The sequence below is a fragment of the Elephas maximus genome, chromosome 5 (assembly GCF_024166365.1).
Source record: "Elephas maximus indicus isolate mEleMax1 chromosome 5, mEleMax1 primary haplotype, whole genome shotgun sequence".
NCBI lineage: Eukaryota > Metazoa > Chordata > Mammalia > Proboscidea > Elephantidae > Elephas > Elephas maximus.
Genome location: NC_064823.1, coordinates 45,832,928 through 45,848,336, shown reverse-complemented (window position 1 = coordinate 45,848,336; position 15,409 = coordinate 45,832,928). Strand labels below are relative to the sequence as shown.

Genomic DNA, 15,409 nt, shown 5'->3' with positions numbered 1-15,409 from the left:
ACATCCAATCCGTTACCAAATTCTGTCAGCTCTATTTTTTAAATATGTACCACACCCAATCATGTCTCATCACCTCCATTGCTACAATGTTAGTCCAAGCAACCATCATGTCTGGCCTTGACTAAGGCAGTGGTGTTCTAGTTGGACTCCCTGCTTCTACCCTTGCTTACCTATAAAGATCCTCCTAAAATGTAAATCAAATAATGTCAGAAAACCGATCAAATTCAAAATAAAACCAAAGTTCTTCCTTAGATTGTAAAGCCCGTGTTAAAACTCTGCCCCTGGCTACTTTTTTGATCTTCTCTTTTGCCAGTTTCCTACTCAATAACTGTACTTGTTATTTCCTTTATCTTGAAAACTCTTCTCCCAAATAATCCATATACCTCATTCCCTTACTTTATTCAAATCTCAAATGCCACCTTATCAGAGAGGCCCTTTTGGATCATCCTATCTAAAAATAAGTCTCCTCTCCCTTACTCTTTGTTCCCTTCTCTTTTTATTTTTCTTCTTAGACCCTGATAGTGTTTATGTTTGTGTATATCACCTGTCTACCCCCAAATAACACGTGCTCCGTGGCAGCAAAGACTACTGTATCCCCAGTCCTTACACAGTGCGTGGTACATATAAAAACAAAAGGTACCTAATAAGTATTCATTGAATCGACTGTTGAATTCCTTCCACTCTTCTATTAATGATGGAAAACGAAATCTTTTTTTTCCCCAGCTCCAGTGAAAGTCTTAATTTTATAACTATTCTTCTCTCCTCTTGAAACATTGTTTACGATTTTTCAAAGTGTATTTTTGCAAAGGAGTTGTGTTTTTGTTTATAGGTTATATAAATTAATGGATTCCTAGTATGTCTTTTTTAGTGTTTGGATACAATTCTCATATGGTAAGCTAGTGTTGTTTCTTTTATTATAAATGAAACACATGATCTTTTACTAAATCATTTATGAATTCTAAAATACATTAGGACAACTGTTTTTATTTGTTTTAATGTCCTACATAATCCCCTAGGAAGTCTGCTGTTGTTAGTTGCCGTAGAGTTGATTCCAACTCATGGCGACCCCGCGCATACGGAGGAGAACTGCCCCATAGCGTTTTCAAGGCTGTGACCTTACAGAAGCAGATTGCCAGGCCTGTCTTCTGAAGCACTGCTGGGTGGGTTCTACCTGCCAACCTTTTGGCTAGTAGTTAAGTGCTTAACTGTTGCACTACCCAGGGACCCCAAGTCTGTTTTCTATTAGCTAATGAAGGGAAAAAATTCTGGACTCTTTTTATTAGCTTGAAAGTAGAAGTAATCACCTATTTTATAAAACTAGAGTAAACTCTAGCTAACCATTGTCTCTCTGGTATTTTTTGTTCTATATGTTTTGTTTTTCTGTGTATTTAAATAATGAGAGGGAATATACATAAGCAGTTCTTGGAAGTGACCGAGGTATACATCCTTGTTTTAAAGAGAGAAGAAATCCCTGTGCGTGCGTGTTTTGTGGTTTTGTGGATGAGTGGTTGTTACTTATAAATGCTCTCATGCTACCGTGTCTGTGTCTCCAACATCGGATGATACATTTTAGGGCTGTTCCTTGTCCACCTAAGTAAGGAGAGTATTTACATATTTATATTGCATATTTCACTGGGTATCCAGAAATGTTAACTCTTGCGTTATCTTCAAGAGTTCTCATAAGCAATTAGCTGTTTCAGTATATGATTAAACAATGTATCAGCTTTAACTGTAAGGAACACAACTTATGACTCTGTTCTCAGAATACTGCAAAAAGTTTACATTAAAGTGTCATTTTGTTTTCTGAATTAATATTCAAAGAAACATAATACCCAAAGTCTTTGAGCTTCTAAATACAGCTTTTAAAATTCTCAATTTCAAGAAAAAAAAATATTTTTGACACCTTTTATCCCTTTATATTGCTGATTCAGTGACTTGAGCCCGACTATGGAAACCCTGGTGGCATAGTGGTTAAGTGCTACGGCTGCTAACCAAGAAGTCAGCAGTTCAAATCTGCCAGGTGCTCCTTGGAAACTCTATTGGGCAGTTCTACTCTGTCCTATAGGGTCTCTGTGAGTTGGAATCGACTCGATGGCAGTGGGTTTTGGTTTGGTACCAAGGGACTGGGTTTTGTGTGTTAAGTAACTTCTGGAAGTCTCTGGAAAATACAGTTGCCCTGAGATGGAAGGGCTTGTAGTCTAAAGACTCTTGTCAGTGTCTTTGTTGACTCACTGTGTTCATTGGATCTGGATTTTGAAGGATGAATAGGCATGTTTAGGCAAAGAGGTAGGATAAAAAAGTTTTTCCTAAACAGAGTTGCTGAAATAGTTCCTAAAGAGAATTAAATAGAAAAGCATTCAGGCATCATGTAATTTTGGGAAACACTGTGTTAATCTAAATCAAACCAGTTTCTATACTATAAGACTCTGTAGAGGCTTTACTATACTAATGGACATTGTAATTCTCTAGAAATGGGTTAATATATGAATTTTCCAAAGCTACCCAATGGTGGAACCCACTTTTTATTTTCTATCGATATCCCTTAATATCTTCAGGGATTAGTGTTCCGTAAACAATTTGGAATTTCTGGGTTAGTGGTACTCACATCAAAAGAATTACCATGTTTAAGACCTTATAAAGGTGATGGAACAAGATGTGTTGGGAGAATAACTGATAGTTCCATGTAACCAGAGGATAGTGAGTGTGTGGGAGCAAAAGTGTGGCAGGAAATGAGCTGAATGAGACAATGAAGTCTCAGTGTTAAAAATCTATCCTATCAGCAGTGGGGAGCCATTGAAGACTTAAAAAAGAAAGTAGTATGAGCACATTTGAATTTTGAAAGGATGGACATGAGCAGATGAGAATATAGGACAGAATGTCAATTAGTGAGCTGTTGTAGTAGTAAAAGTGAGAAATAATAAGAGTATGAAGTAAGAATATATATGCCTTTTGTTGGAGAAAATGATGATGAATAATGATGGTACCATTAGCAAGTAGATACCAGAAAAGAAACAAGTTTCATGATGGAAGATAAATGAATTCAGTTTATGGACATGTTTGGTTTGAGGCAAATATATTCAGGATGCAAGTGGACAATCTGACCGAGATCTGATCCTGAGTTCCAGAGAGTGGTGTTAGCTGAACTATAGATTTGGGTGTCACTGGAGTAGATGTGGTATTTTAAACTATGAGAGAGCTGAGAGAGATAAACAGAATTTAGATACACCTCTCTGGTGCAAAAAATTTACCCATCCTCAGTTTGTTTCTTGCAGTTAATTTACTTCTAAGTACTTCTGTTCTGTGTTTCTGAAAATTCTATTTAATGATCATTTGAATCTAGAAATATTCCGTTAATAAGTAAATGTCAAGAGTGTTGTGATTATTTTGTTTGTTTGGTTGGTTGGTTGGTTGGATGGTTTACATTTGTCTGCTTGTGCATGACCGCACTCTAAGTTTTTAACCAGCTATTGACAGGTACATCTGAATTTAAAAGTCTAAATTTAGATGTGATGACATAGAAGTATTAGTATTTATTGAACTTTGGCCCCAGCCAGAAGGAGCGATTGTCCTGGATGTATATCCACCACGACTATATGTCCCGATTAGCTTTTTTATTTTTCTAACTAAATCAAAACAATGACATATGCTTTATAGACATACTTCAACTCCAGCACTTCCACTGTGTGACATTTCCCTGGAAAATAGACTTTAGCATGTCTGTCATGCTGATTTTGAGTTTGGAATTAAATATTATCAAAATACAGAAGGACGATTTTTCAATAATGCTGAAAATTTCTCTGGTGTCAGAAATACAGATGAAACACACTAGGTATACCATCCAAAACCAAAATAAACCTGTTGCCGTCGAGTCAGTTCTGAGTCAAGGCAACTCCATGTGTAACAGAGTAGAACTGCTTCAGAAGATTTTCTTGGCTGTAATCTTTATGCAGTTAGATTGCCAGGCCTTTCTTCCACAGTATCATCGGGTAGGTTCCAACTGCCAACCTTTAGGTTAGTAGTTGAGCATAAACCTTTTGTGCCACCCAGGGACCTTGAAGGCAGCATAGTGCCTACTAGGGTAAATAAAAACTCTTTGTATTCTTTTCTTTAAAAGATAGTAAACTTTATTTAATAGACAAATTGATAGTATTACATGTACTCGAGCCCTTTTAAAAAATGGTTTCCCGATAAGGATTTGTGATAAAAGAAATTTTTGAAAATTCATGGGAAGATAGATAAGAGCACAGGCCTTGGAGTGAGACTGTCAGGATTCAAATTCTGGCTCCACCATGTAGTAACTCTGTGAACAAGGCAAGTTACCTCATTCTTTTGTTTGTTTGCTTCAGTTTATTTATCTGACAATGGGGTAAGAACACCGACATCGCTGAGCTGTTATGAAAAGGACTGAAATAAAAACATATGTGCTTAGTACAAGTAATCATTTAGTAGTGCTGATACCAGCAAATAAGAATATCTTTTCAATGACTTGGGTGGCACAAACAGTTAAGTGCTCTACAATAGCTGAAAGGTTGATGGTTTGAATCCACCCAGAGGCGCTCAGAAGACAGACCCGGCAATCTGCTTCCAAAAGGGCACAGCCTTGAAAACCCTATGGAGCAGTTGTACTCTACACACATGGAGTCACCAATGAGCTGGAATAACAACAAGTGATGAGGATAAATATTAACAATTACAGTCATGTTCCTCAAACACTGCTAGTTCCTTTTCACCTAATGACTTTTGCATCAACAGTTCCTTCTGTATGGAATGCTTTGTCTCTTGTCTTCTCATGGCTAGCTTCTTGCTGTTGAGGTATCAGTTTAAAGATTACCTGCTCAATGAGGCTTTCCCTGACTGCCTAATATCATCTACACTATTCACCTAGTCAGTTTCAACCATATCAGTTAATGAAACTATTAAAATACAATATTGTTGCTAACTTAAGCCTGTGAAAAAGAGGGAAAAGAAAAAGATACTTAAATATTTTCTAGAGTTAGCTTTTTTTCTAAAAGACTTTCAGATTGATCTTATGGGCAACCTGGAAGATTTTGTGAACTTTTTTTTTTTAAAATACCAAAATACCAGAGCAAAGTCATGTTTACTTTGTGTGGTATAAACCATTTTTAAACAAAATGAAAATACACGTGTTCAATTAACCCTTGGGTTCTGGTATTCTGATGTCAAAATGTTTTACTCATCTTCAGGAAAAAAGTAGCAAGAATTAGAAGGTTTTAAAATTTTCATTATTCACTATATCGAAGCCATGCTATAAACAAAAGCTTTGATTTGGTAAATAATGTGACTATATTTTCTTCAACCTTTGCCCCTCAATCCAGCATTTTGCCTAAAAGATTTTTTAGTTGCCGGTTTTTTAAAAAAGATGCTCTAGCATTGCATATGGAAAGGTGAAGGTGCATGCTATTTTTAGTGAACACCTATAGTACTGTAACATGAAAGATCTTTCCAATCTATTTTTATTTCTTTCCTCCTGGATTATCCAATTTTGTAACAAATTGATTGCTCGGCCTCCTCCATGTCACTTTTCTATGAAATCAAAAAGGTTGTTTTAGTTCCACGGTGGAAAAATAGCCTCTTTCTGGAAAGGGTGACACCCAAAGGTCAGTTCATTAAACAGAGTGACTTATGGGACCTCTAGATAATGCCTTAGTGATATATTCCAAAATTCCCAAGTTCAGAACTTAAATTGATTGTTTTTACTAGTAAGCCAGGTCTTAGAAATTTTATTTAGAGAGAAAACTAAAATAAAATGCATTAATGACTGATTGTGTAGAATTAAACTTTTTTTTCCCTCAGACATAATTACTAGGGAAATCATACATTTCTTTGCCAGAAAACACCTAGTTTCCTTGACCTCTCACACACAAAAAAGATACCAGCACTGAAATTCTGAAATCACAATTAATCAAAGTTGTCTGTTTAAGAAATAACAGAACATACAGGAAAGAAGACTGAACCTGAACCTAGTTTCCATCCCAGCTTCACCATTTACCAGTTGTGTGTCTTTGAGCAAGTGATTTAACCTTGTTAGGGCTCAGTGTACTATTTGTAAAATGCCATCCACCCTGACAACCTGACAGAGTGTTGAGGATTAAATGATACATCAAATATGCAAATGCTTAATAAATTGCAAAGCATCATTTAAACGGAAGGTATTATCAGTCTTTTAGAAGCTTGATAAAAAGATATTTGGATTTTCTTAAGTTATGGTTGTTAATATACCATGGACTGCCAAAAGAACAAACAAATCTGTCGTAGAAGAAGTACAGTCAGAATGCTCCTTAGAGGCAAGGATGGCGAGGCTGCATCTTACATACTTCGGATGTGTTGTCAGGAGGGATCAGTCCCTGGAGAAGGACATCATGCTTGGCAGAGTACAGGGTCAGCGGAAAAGAGGAAGACCCTCAAGGAGGTGAATTGACACAGTGGCTGCAACAATGAGCTCAAGCGTAACAACGATTGTAAGGATGGCGCAGGACCAGGCAGTGTTTTGTTTCTGTTGTGCATCGGGTCGCTATGAGTCGGAACCGACTCGATGGCACCTAACAACAACAACAACGTGGTTGTTAAAGTTTTATTATAAAATAACTTGTACACTGTGGTTAGTAAAATACATTTCCAACCTCAAATATGTTTTATGCTAATTAAAACAAGGTATAAGTTCATCAAGGGCAGAAACCAAGTGTTATATATCTTTATGTTCCTAACATCTTCTAAAACAGTTGCACGTAGGCCAAGTTGGTTGGTTGGCTCACTGATTGAATGGTTGTTTGAGAAAGATATTTATGAGTTCATTATTGTTCAATTTAGGTAGGAATAAATTAGCCTGTACTAATATCTTGATTTTCCACTGAATTCTATGATCTTTTCAGTTCATAATTATCGCATGTTCTAATAGCATATAACAGATCTGCCAGACTGAAACATCGTTACACTGTTGTTGATTTCATAGACTGGACTGTGTGTTGTGTGAGTGGAGGGCGAATGGGCAGGCGAGGCATCAGGTGATTAGTATAGATGTTGCAAGAACATTGCCACTCTGAGGTCAGCATGGCTAGGAAGATTAGTGATGCTACCCTCTATCTGGCTTTAACAAATATAAAATTGAAAGAAGTATACTGAATGTTAATATTTCTAATAAGTCCTCCCCATAATATAAAAGAAAGTTGCCCTAACCTAAAATGTAAACTTTATATTGCCTCTTAGTTTCATACAAATGACTGCTTTATCGTTCCCTCACAAAATTTTTCAGAAACGTCTCCATCCCTACTTAAAACACTGTTTCATAGTTGACTTCTTTTTAGTATTTCAACAGATACAGGCATATCATTGGTATCTAACTTGTTTTCATACATTGTGCCTGCAAATAATTGGCATACTGCCTTAAAACACAGTTTAAGTTATAAATGCAGAGAAAATTCATTCATTAAACTTTATATTTTGCATCTATTATGTGCCTATCTGTGTTCTAATACTCTGTCCATTTAATTGGGCCCATGTTTATGTAGCTCCAGGAAAAATCATCTATTTCAAGGAGACTGAAGCAATTTCAGCTAATAGGTCTCTTTCAGGATTTATTACAATGAATTGTGCTTAGGTATCATTTTATAAGATTTTTTTTTTTTTTCGCTGGTTAACAGTAATGGGCTTTATAATATGAAAGATTAGTTCTTCGGGGTTGTGACAATGAGTTTAAAAAATAACTTTTTTCTCCTTTGTCTTTTTTTTTTTAATTATAAAGTAATATATGTTCTGAATCAGACTGGAGTGAGAAAAAATGATGTGGTTTTGAGGGCCTCAATCAATGAAATAGTTTTCAAGCAAAGGGAGCAGATCAAAGAAAGATACAGGCTCATGAAGCATGGCAAGGTCAGGGGACTGTCAGTTGTTCAGAGGGGCTGGAGCAAAGGGTATGTTTAAGAGAGTCGCAGAAGGTGAGACTGGCGAACAACCAGGGTCCAGATTATTAAAGGCCTTGTTTTCTTGCCAAAAAGTCAAGATTTTGTTTTTAAGGCAGGAGGGAGATTTTAAGGGAGTTTTGAGCAAAGGAGAAACATTTTAACAGGTAGATTTGGAAGAGACTTTAGCAGCATACCCAGGTAAAGTATGCTGTGATGAGCTATGGCTCCAAGACAGAACCTGGTGGACATAGCATTTAAGGAGTATACCAGGGGAAGAGGAACCTGGGAAGGAGAGTGAGAGGGAGAGAGAGAATTCAATAAGGAGTCCAGGGGATTTCTTAATGTAGAACACCAGGGCTCAAAATGATTCAATTAGTTCAATCGAATCCATTTCATTTTATTAATTAAATCACTTAATGTCAACTAGTATCAGTTGAGGTTGAATGTCTCAGAGAATTTTTGGATGGATAATCCTATCTAAGTTGAGGATATAGTCTATACAGGATAAAAATGATGCAGACTAGCATTTATAAAAGGACATCCTTAGTATGTAATAATGTAAAGGTGACAGTCATATTTATTCAGAATAAAACTTGTCTCTAAGACACTCTAGGCATTTTAAATATTAAAGCAAGGCCGTGCTTTCCCCGGCGCACAGAGAGGCAGGGTAACAAGCAATCCCCTTTTCCATCTTGGTTTTCCTTTATTTTTGGCCCATCTTGTGTTCTCCCATTTCTCTGCTGAGCTCTTGTTTGAAGCCCAAGTGAGCTAATTGAAGATTTTTCTTAAATATGCCATATAATTCATGGTATGCCTTTTCCAGGCTATTCTATCTGACAAGTTTCTGTGACTTCTTAAGACTCAGCTGAATGCCCCAAGTCTCCATGAAGCCTTCTCTTACGTCTCAGGCAGTTAGGCCTTTAATGTCAGTGCACGTACCTTTTCACATAATTAACACTTCATATATTTTTTATCCCAATTATTGTGATCTACGTGTGTGTGTGTAGATACACAACTTTTTAGATACCATCATAGATCCTTAAGGACAGAGATTATGTCATATCCTTCTTTAGTGGTTAAGAGCTCAGCTGCTCTTAACCACTAAAGAAGGATATGGCAGCTCGAATCCACCAGCCACTCCTTCGAAATCCTATGGGGCAGTTCTACGCTGTCTATAGAATTGCTATGAGTTGGAATCAACTTGACGGCAACAGGTTTGGTTTTGGTTTGGTCCTCAGCAAGTAGACAAGTACTGGCCATGTTGTTGTTGTTGTTAGGTGCCATTGAGTCAGCTCTGATTCATGGAGACCTTATTTATAAAAGAATGAAAGTGTTGCTCAGTCCTGTGCCATCTTCATGATCATTGGTATGTTTGAGCCCATTGTGGTGCTTTAATAACTGTTCCAAGCATGAAAACCATAGCTATCGTGGGAGTGAAACCCAGGCTTCACTGGCCACTCCCCTGTAAAGCATAGTAAGTGGCCATTCATCAACTTGTTCTTTCTTAATGCTGTTAATCAGGCCTCTGGAAGCATTAAGATTTGTGGTTCCCACCTTCCCCCTCACCTGCCAAAGGTCCTATCAGTGCCAACTTCTCTATTTAATTATCGTGCACCTTCTTCAGAAGAGTAGTACACACTACATATATCTTTGTTGAAGAAATATGGTTTTGCTCTCTTGATTTTATAGCTTATCACACCAAAACGCTATTTCTAAAAATCCCTAAAACCATTAGTTTTAACCTTTTTCTTTGTCTACATATCTAATTATATTTTTAAAAATTCACAGAGCTTGATAGGTATGTTATATCACAAAGAAATGCTTGAAAAGCAAAACAACAAAAGAATCTTTAGTAAAGAAATCTGATATGTATCCAAGCACCCGAACATTTTCCTTTCACAAGTAAGTTATAACATGCAAAATAATTTATTGCTTCAGGCTAAGAAACAAGAAATGAAGAGCAGCCTAATCTAAGGCATAAATTCCTCAATAGGGAGTCCCTGTCCTGGCTGCACATGTACACATTTTCCATAGGTTTTTTTTTTTTTTTTTTGCCTGATCAGATGGTTTGGACCTACCAAAAGTGCTGGTGTTGCAACAGGGCTCTTCCTTAGCTTAAAAATTTGTTCCTGTACCCTTGTACTTTTTTTTTTTTGGTGGCGGTGGTGGGGTGTGGGAGTTAATACAACCAACATTAATGTTGTCTAAATAATCGGGTTCCTCCTAACTAGAATTAAAAACAAAGAAAAAACTCCATTATGGGAGATTGACATCACAGAACAAATGAGATCATTTGTATAAAAACATTGAATCCTTGGGTTTCTTTTTCCATGACGACACCTCAAGAATCACCATTTTTAGTCAAACTAAAACTAGGTTGTAATTTTATGCTTGTACATGGTATCTCAGGCACAAGGATACTGGGTAAAATAGAAAGTAGGATTTGATTTTTAAATTAGTACCATATCCCAAAATACCACTTTCTCAAGTATTTGAGATTTGGTTCATGTTTCCAGGGGTTTCATAATGTTTATAAAACTGGAATGGGGAGAGGGAATGTTTTAATAGAGACTACTTTTCCATAAAGCATCTGGGCGTCTTGCTGGCATATTTTTAGCTCAGCCTCTGTGAATATTATGTGCAGCTTAATAGTCTCTCTACTTAAACACAACCCTGAGAAGTACCTCTTTGCCTTCAGCCTTCACTCGAGCAGTCCTAGCAAGAAAAACCGAGCTTCATGAACATTTGCTTTTGAAACAGATAGGAAAAAGTTAGGTAATTCTAAATTTCTAATAGAAATACGGTGCAGAACTTGCTAAAAGATATTCCATTTAATACATTTTATTTTTCTATCTCTTTGTTCATAGCAAAGAGATAATTCTTTGACCCTCATGAAAATGCCGTGGCTGAGAACTGTCAGAACTCTACAAACAGCAAAGACAGAAATGCCTGTGCCTATTCCTTGCCTCTTGGTGGCTCCAGCTGAATGCCCTAAATTTTACAGAAGAATTTATGATTCCAGAGCTCCAAAAGGACTCAGAAGTGCTTTTGTGCCCTCCGACTTTTCTTTTCCTCCTCCTCCTCTTCCTTATTCCTATTCTTCCTCCTCCAAATCAAATTTGCATTGCTTTCAGAAATATAAGATGGATAAAGGGATGGATAGATGGGTAGATGTATAATAAATAAAGTACAGTGAATTGTGAATGGTAGAATCTAGGTAGAGGTTTGGAGTCCCTGGGTGGTGCAAATGTTCAATGCCCTCAGTTGCTAATTGAAAGACTGGACATTCAAGTTCACCCAGACGCATCTCTTAAGAAAGACCTGATGATCTACTTTCGAAAAGTCAACCACTGAAAATCGTACGGGGCTCAGCTCTACGCTGACACACATGAGGTCACCATGAGTTGAGATCAACTTGAGGGCAACTGGTTAGCTGGTTAGAGGTTATAGAGGCATTCACTCTGAGATTATTTCAGCTTAGCTATATGTTTGTACATTGTCATAAGATGTTGGGAAAAAATGTTATTGTCACGGGGGCTAGGGAATGGCCATACACTTTTAGTGGGTTTGAAGACTGGGATCATCATTTGGATTATACGAATTTAAGCAGATAACAGCTAGCAGCATGTATCAACATTTCACATAAACATACTCTTGACTCTAACAATTCTACACCTAGTAATTTATTCTTAAAAAAAAACAGGCAAGTGCTCAGACATATGTACAAAAGTGTTAATTTTGCATCATTTATAAGAGGACAAACTAGAAACAACCTCAAGATCTTTTAAATGATTTGTCAATTTGATGGCATAGCTAAACCATCAAATCCTGTTAGAAATGGTAGATCTATATGTGTTGCCATAAAAATGATGTATATGTGTATATATCTGTGTGTGTAAATATATATACATATATATATAGCATGATCTCATTTATGAGAAAATATATGAATGGAAGTTTATATATGATTAAAAATCTGTAAAAAAAAATCCTAGCCTCTTAGGAATGGTTATCCAAGAAGGGTGGAATTACAATGTCTATCACTTTCTCTGTGTTTAAAATTTTACAATTATATTATTAGAGAGCAATGAACGTAATTCCTTTAAAAGCTACATAAGTCTGTCTTCACAGATAAAGTCACTCGACTGTGTATATAAATGCCGTTCCTAGTTGAGATTCACATTAGGCTATGCTAAACAGTTAACAACATACACAAAGATGCAGCTGTACGATGATGATTACATCATTATTAATAGCAGAAAAAAGGAAGAAAAACCTACATACATGTCCAACAATAGGGAACTGATTAAATAAATTATGGTACATATGGTCAATGGAGTACTATATTGCCATTACAACTTAAAAGTATAGAAATAAATGCACTGACATGGAAATATATTTATAATACATGCTTTATATGCTGGCTAGAAAATTATCAATGTATGGATATGACTATTGCCTGGAAGTTCATATATACAGAAATGATACCTCCAAATTATGAGATTATAGATTTTTTTCTCCTGTAGATCTTTTTTGTCCACATTTTCTATTTTTTCCTACAATATAAATTTTTCCAAAGTTGTTTTAATTTCAGTTTAATAACATAAGTTAGAAAAGAAAAACAGAAAAGGGAAGGAAAAAATCCACACTATTTTTCTATGAAAATGGAGTAGGGAAACCTTAGTGTCTTTAAATAATTTTTGATCGAACCAAAAGGATTATCTATGTTTTTTCCCCCTTATCTCTATTACTGAAATCAGCCCTCTTACATTTTCTTCATCTGACTTTTGTTAAAAGCACATTTGAAATATGTAAAAACAAGCAACTTCCTCCTTCTGAAGGTATTTTTGTGGATTAGACTAGCGGTTATTGACAGGAAAGTTAAGATGTTTTCATGCTGCTAGGCCCCAGGCATTTCATACTTGGAAGTGCCCTATCTTTAATCTCTAATTGCACTAAATTTCTGTGTCTGACTCTGAGGAAAGGAAGCTTCAAAGCAGAAAAGGGAAATCCAATTTCTCCCTAAAGACAGTAACCACTGATGTATTTCAGACAGGGTGACACCTGTGTTCCAAGGCTTCTATGTTTCCTAACTGGAAGAATTAAGAGTTCAAGGATATGCCAGTTAAATAATAAAAGTATTTTTATTTATTATAGATCTCTTTTCTCCAAGTAGATTTAAGGAATGTGCTAAAATTAGGTAAACTTCACAATGTATCTCTGAATGGGCTACAGGGATGAAATATTACTGTTATTTTTTATTCATTTGGCAAATATTTCTTGAACATTTAACATTGTTTATGACTCTAAACTTAATGTTTCACTTATTGTTTCAACTCATAAGAAGACATTTTTCACAGATCTGTTTTCAATGGCTATTGAAAGAAAATTTGGATAGGAATAAAAGTAAAATACGCAGAAACAGAGTTCATCTCAGGGTTCCAGCCTCTCATATTCCATTATGTGGGCTTTGTCATCCATTCTTTCACATAGGTATTCACCCCTCCTCCTGTATGCTGGTAGTCAATTCTAAACGTGTCTTCTTGGTTCCTCATAACGTTTCATTTTCTTCCTCTCTTGTCACTCCCAGGTAAAATGTCCAGTGATCGAGCACTGAGGAAGCAGCAGCAGCTAAACAACCTTGTCTATATGGTGAAAAATCAAGCCAGACCTGGTGACAGAATTGTGGATTTCTGCAGTGGCGGGGTATTATATCTCTCCTTTTGTCCTTTTCAGTCTTTCCAAGATTATGTACTTTATTACATTAAAGGTTGTGTTTTTCTTTGGCAAGATTGTTGTCTCAGAATGAGCAAAACCCATAGGGAGTGAAGGTAACTTGCTCCTTTCTTTTAACTTTTCCAGGGCCATGTTGGAATTGTGCTTGCTCACATGCTGCCATCATGCCAGGTAACGTCTGAATAGTAGATAAAAGGAAACACTGGAAAACTACAGAATTCATTTAGCCAAGTCTGGCTTATGCCCTGTTCTTTGAGTTTATAATCATCCACCCAGGTCAAATATGTGGCTCAGGCTTTTTCTTTTTTCTTTGAAGTATACTTCTAAGATTCAGAATCTTAAGGGAAAAAAAAGTAAAGTAGAATCAAAGTACAATTTTAATTCTTAAAAAGATTTTATTTTAAAATAGTTTTAAAAGAAATAACTATTCCATCGTTAAATAAAATCATTATAATGAAACTAGCCAAATTTTTAGCACAGTTTTATACCGGAAATACTGGCTCCTAACACCTTCTGAGCAATTTTTATTTTATTTCTTTAGTATGCTAATTTTTATTCATTGCATCAGAATTGTAACAATAAAAAAATTTAAAGAAAAAAATAAACAAACCCACAATTTACCACACTGACCTATTAAATGCTTTTCTCTGCAATGTTCCCATTAAGTCATTGTCCATGTGGTTGCACATTGTCACAGATTCTAAAAATACTAACATGATTTTAGTCCCCTGTTTTCTCTCAATATGTATATAAAGCTCTTCTCTATTGCCACTATTTTTAAATATCATTTTTTAGTAACTACATCATGTTTTTGAGTAAATGTACCATAATTTATTCAATCATTGCTATAGTGTCTTAGAAGTCTGTACTATTATTAGTCTTCTGCCATATTAAATCAATTCCTCCGGTGTTTATCTTTTAACACAAAGTCTGAAACTTGGGGTCATCTTTTTTTTTTTTTTTTAATACAAATTCTACTCAGTCATATTCTTTGCTTGGGAGGTCTGTAGGTAGGAACTAATTACATACTTATTATAGTGGAAAAAATGTGGAAGAACTCATAAATTGAATGAGATAGAACGCAGTGAAGGGAGTGGGGTCATTATTCTTTGAGAAACAGACAGGTGCCTGTTTCGTTATTAAGGAAAGCAACGATTTCATGATTGGAGTAAGAGGAAGAGACCTCATAAAGTAGAACCCTGGAGTAGAGTCAAGGATCTAGTGTTCTTTCTCCCTTCCTAACAGTTCTCTGGACGTTTAGAGAGGCTGAAGCTGGAAAAGGGATGTCTTGACTAGAAGAAAGGCTGGAAAGCCTTTCCCACCAATTATTACTCTGACAGGATTTTTACACAAAAGAACATTTGAATTTTCCACAAAGACAAGCATAAGGACAGAATAATTGTAGAACTAGGAATGATAACGATGAAAGTGACAAAACTCTACCCACTGTTCTCCTTCCAAACCAATAATCCTCTCCTGTGTTCTCAGGATTACTGTTAGAGGCTCCTAACTGGTTTCCCTCCTTTCTACCTTGCCCCCACCAATCTTTACTCTGCATTACCACACATGATCTGGCTCCCGTTGGCCTCTCCAGCCTCATTTCCACCCTCCACACCCCATCCCCACTACACACATGTCCCAGCTATACCAATTTTCTCACTTCTTCACACACACCATTCTCTTCCTCACTTTGGTCCTTAATACATACTTCTCCCTCTGCCTGAAATACTGCTTCATTTGCCCAGCTAATTTCT

General features: G+C 36.2%; 1 protein-coding gene across 1 annotated transcript in view; it reads left to right on the top strand.

The window, feature by feature from the left end:
* Positions 1–15,409, top strand: part of GSTCD (glutathione S-transferase C-terminal domain containing) — a 237,538-nt gene that overhangs the window by 180,430 nt on the left and 41,699 nt on the right. Inside the window, exons 6-7 of the mRNA XM_049885577.1 lie at positions 13,510–13,625; positions 13,782–13,826. Of these exons, the coding sequence (XP_049741534.1) occupies positions 13,510–13,625; positions 13,782–13,826 (161 nt within the window). The remainder of the gene's footprint in view (positions 1–13,509; positions 13,626–13,781; positions 13,827–15,409) is intronic.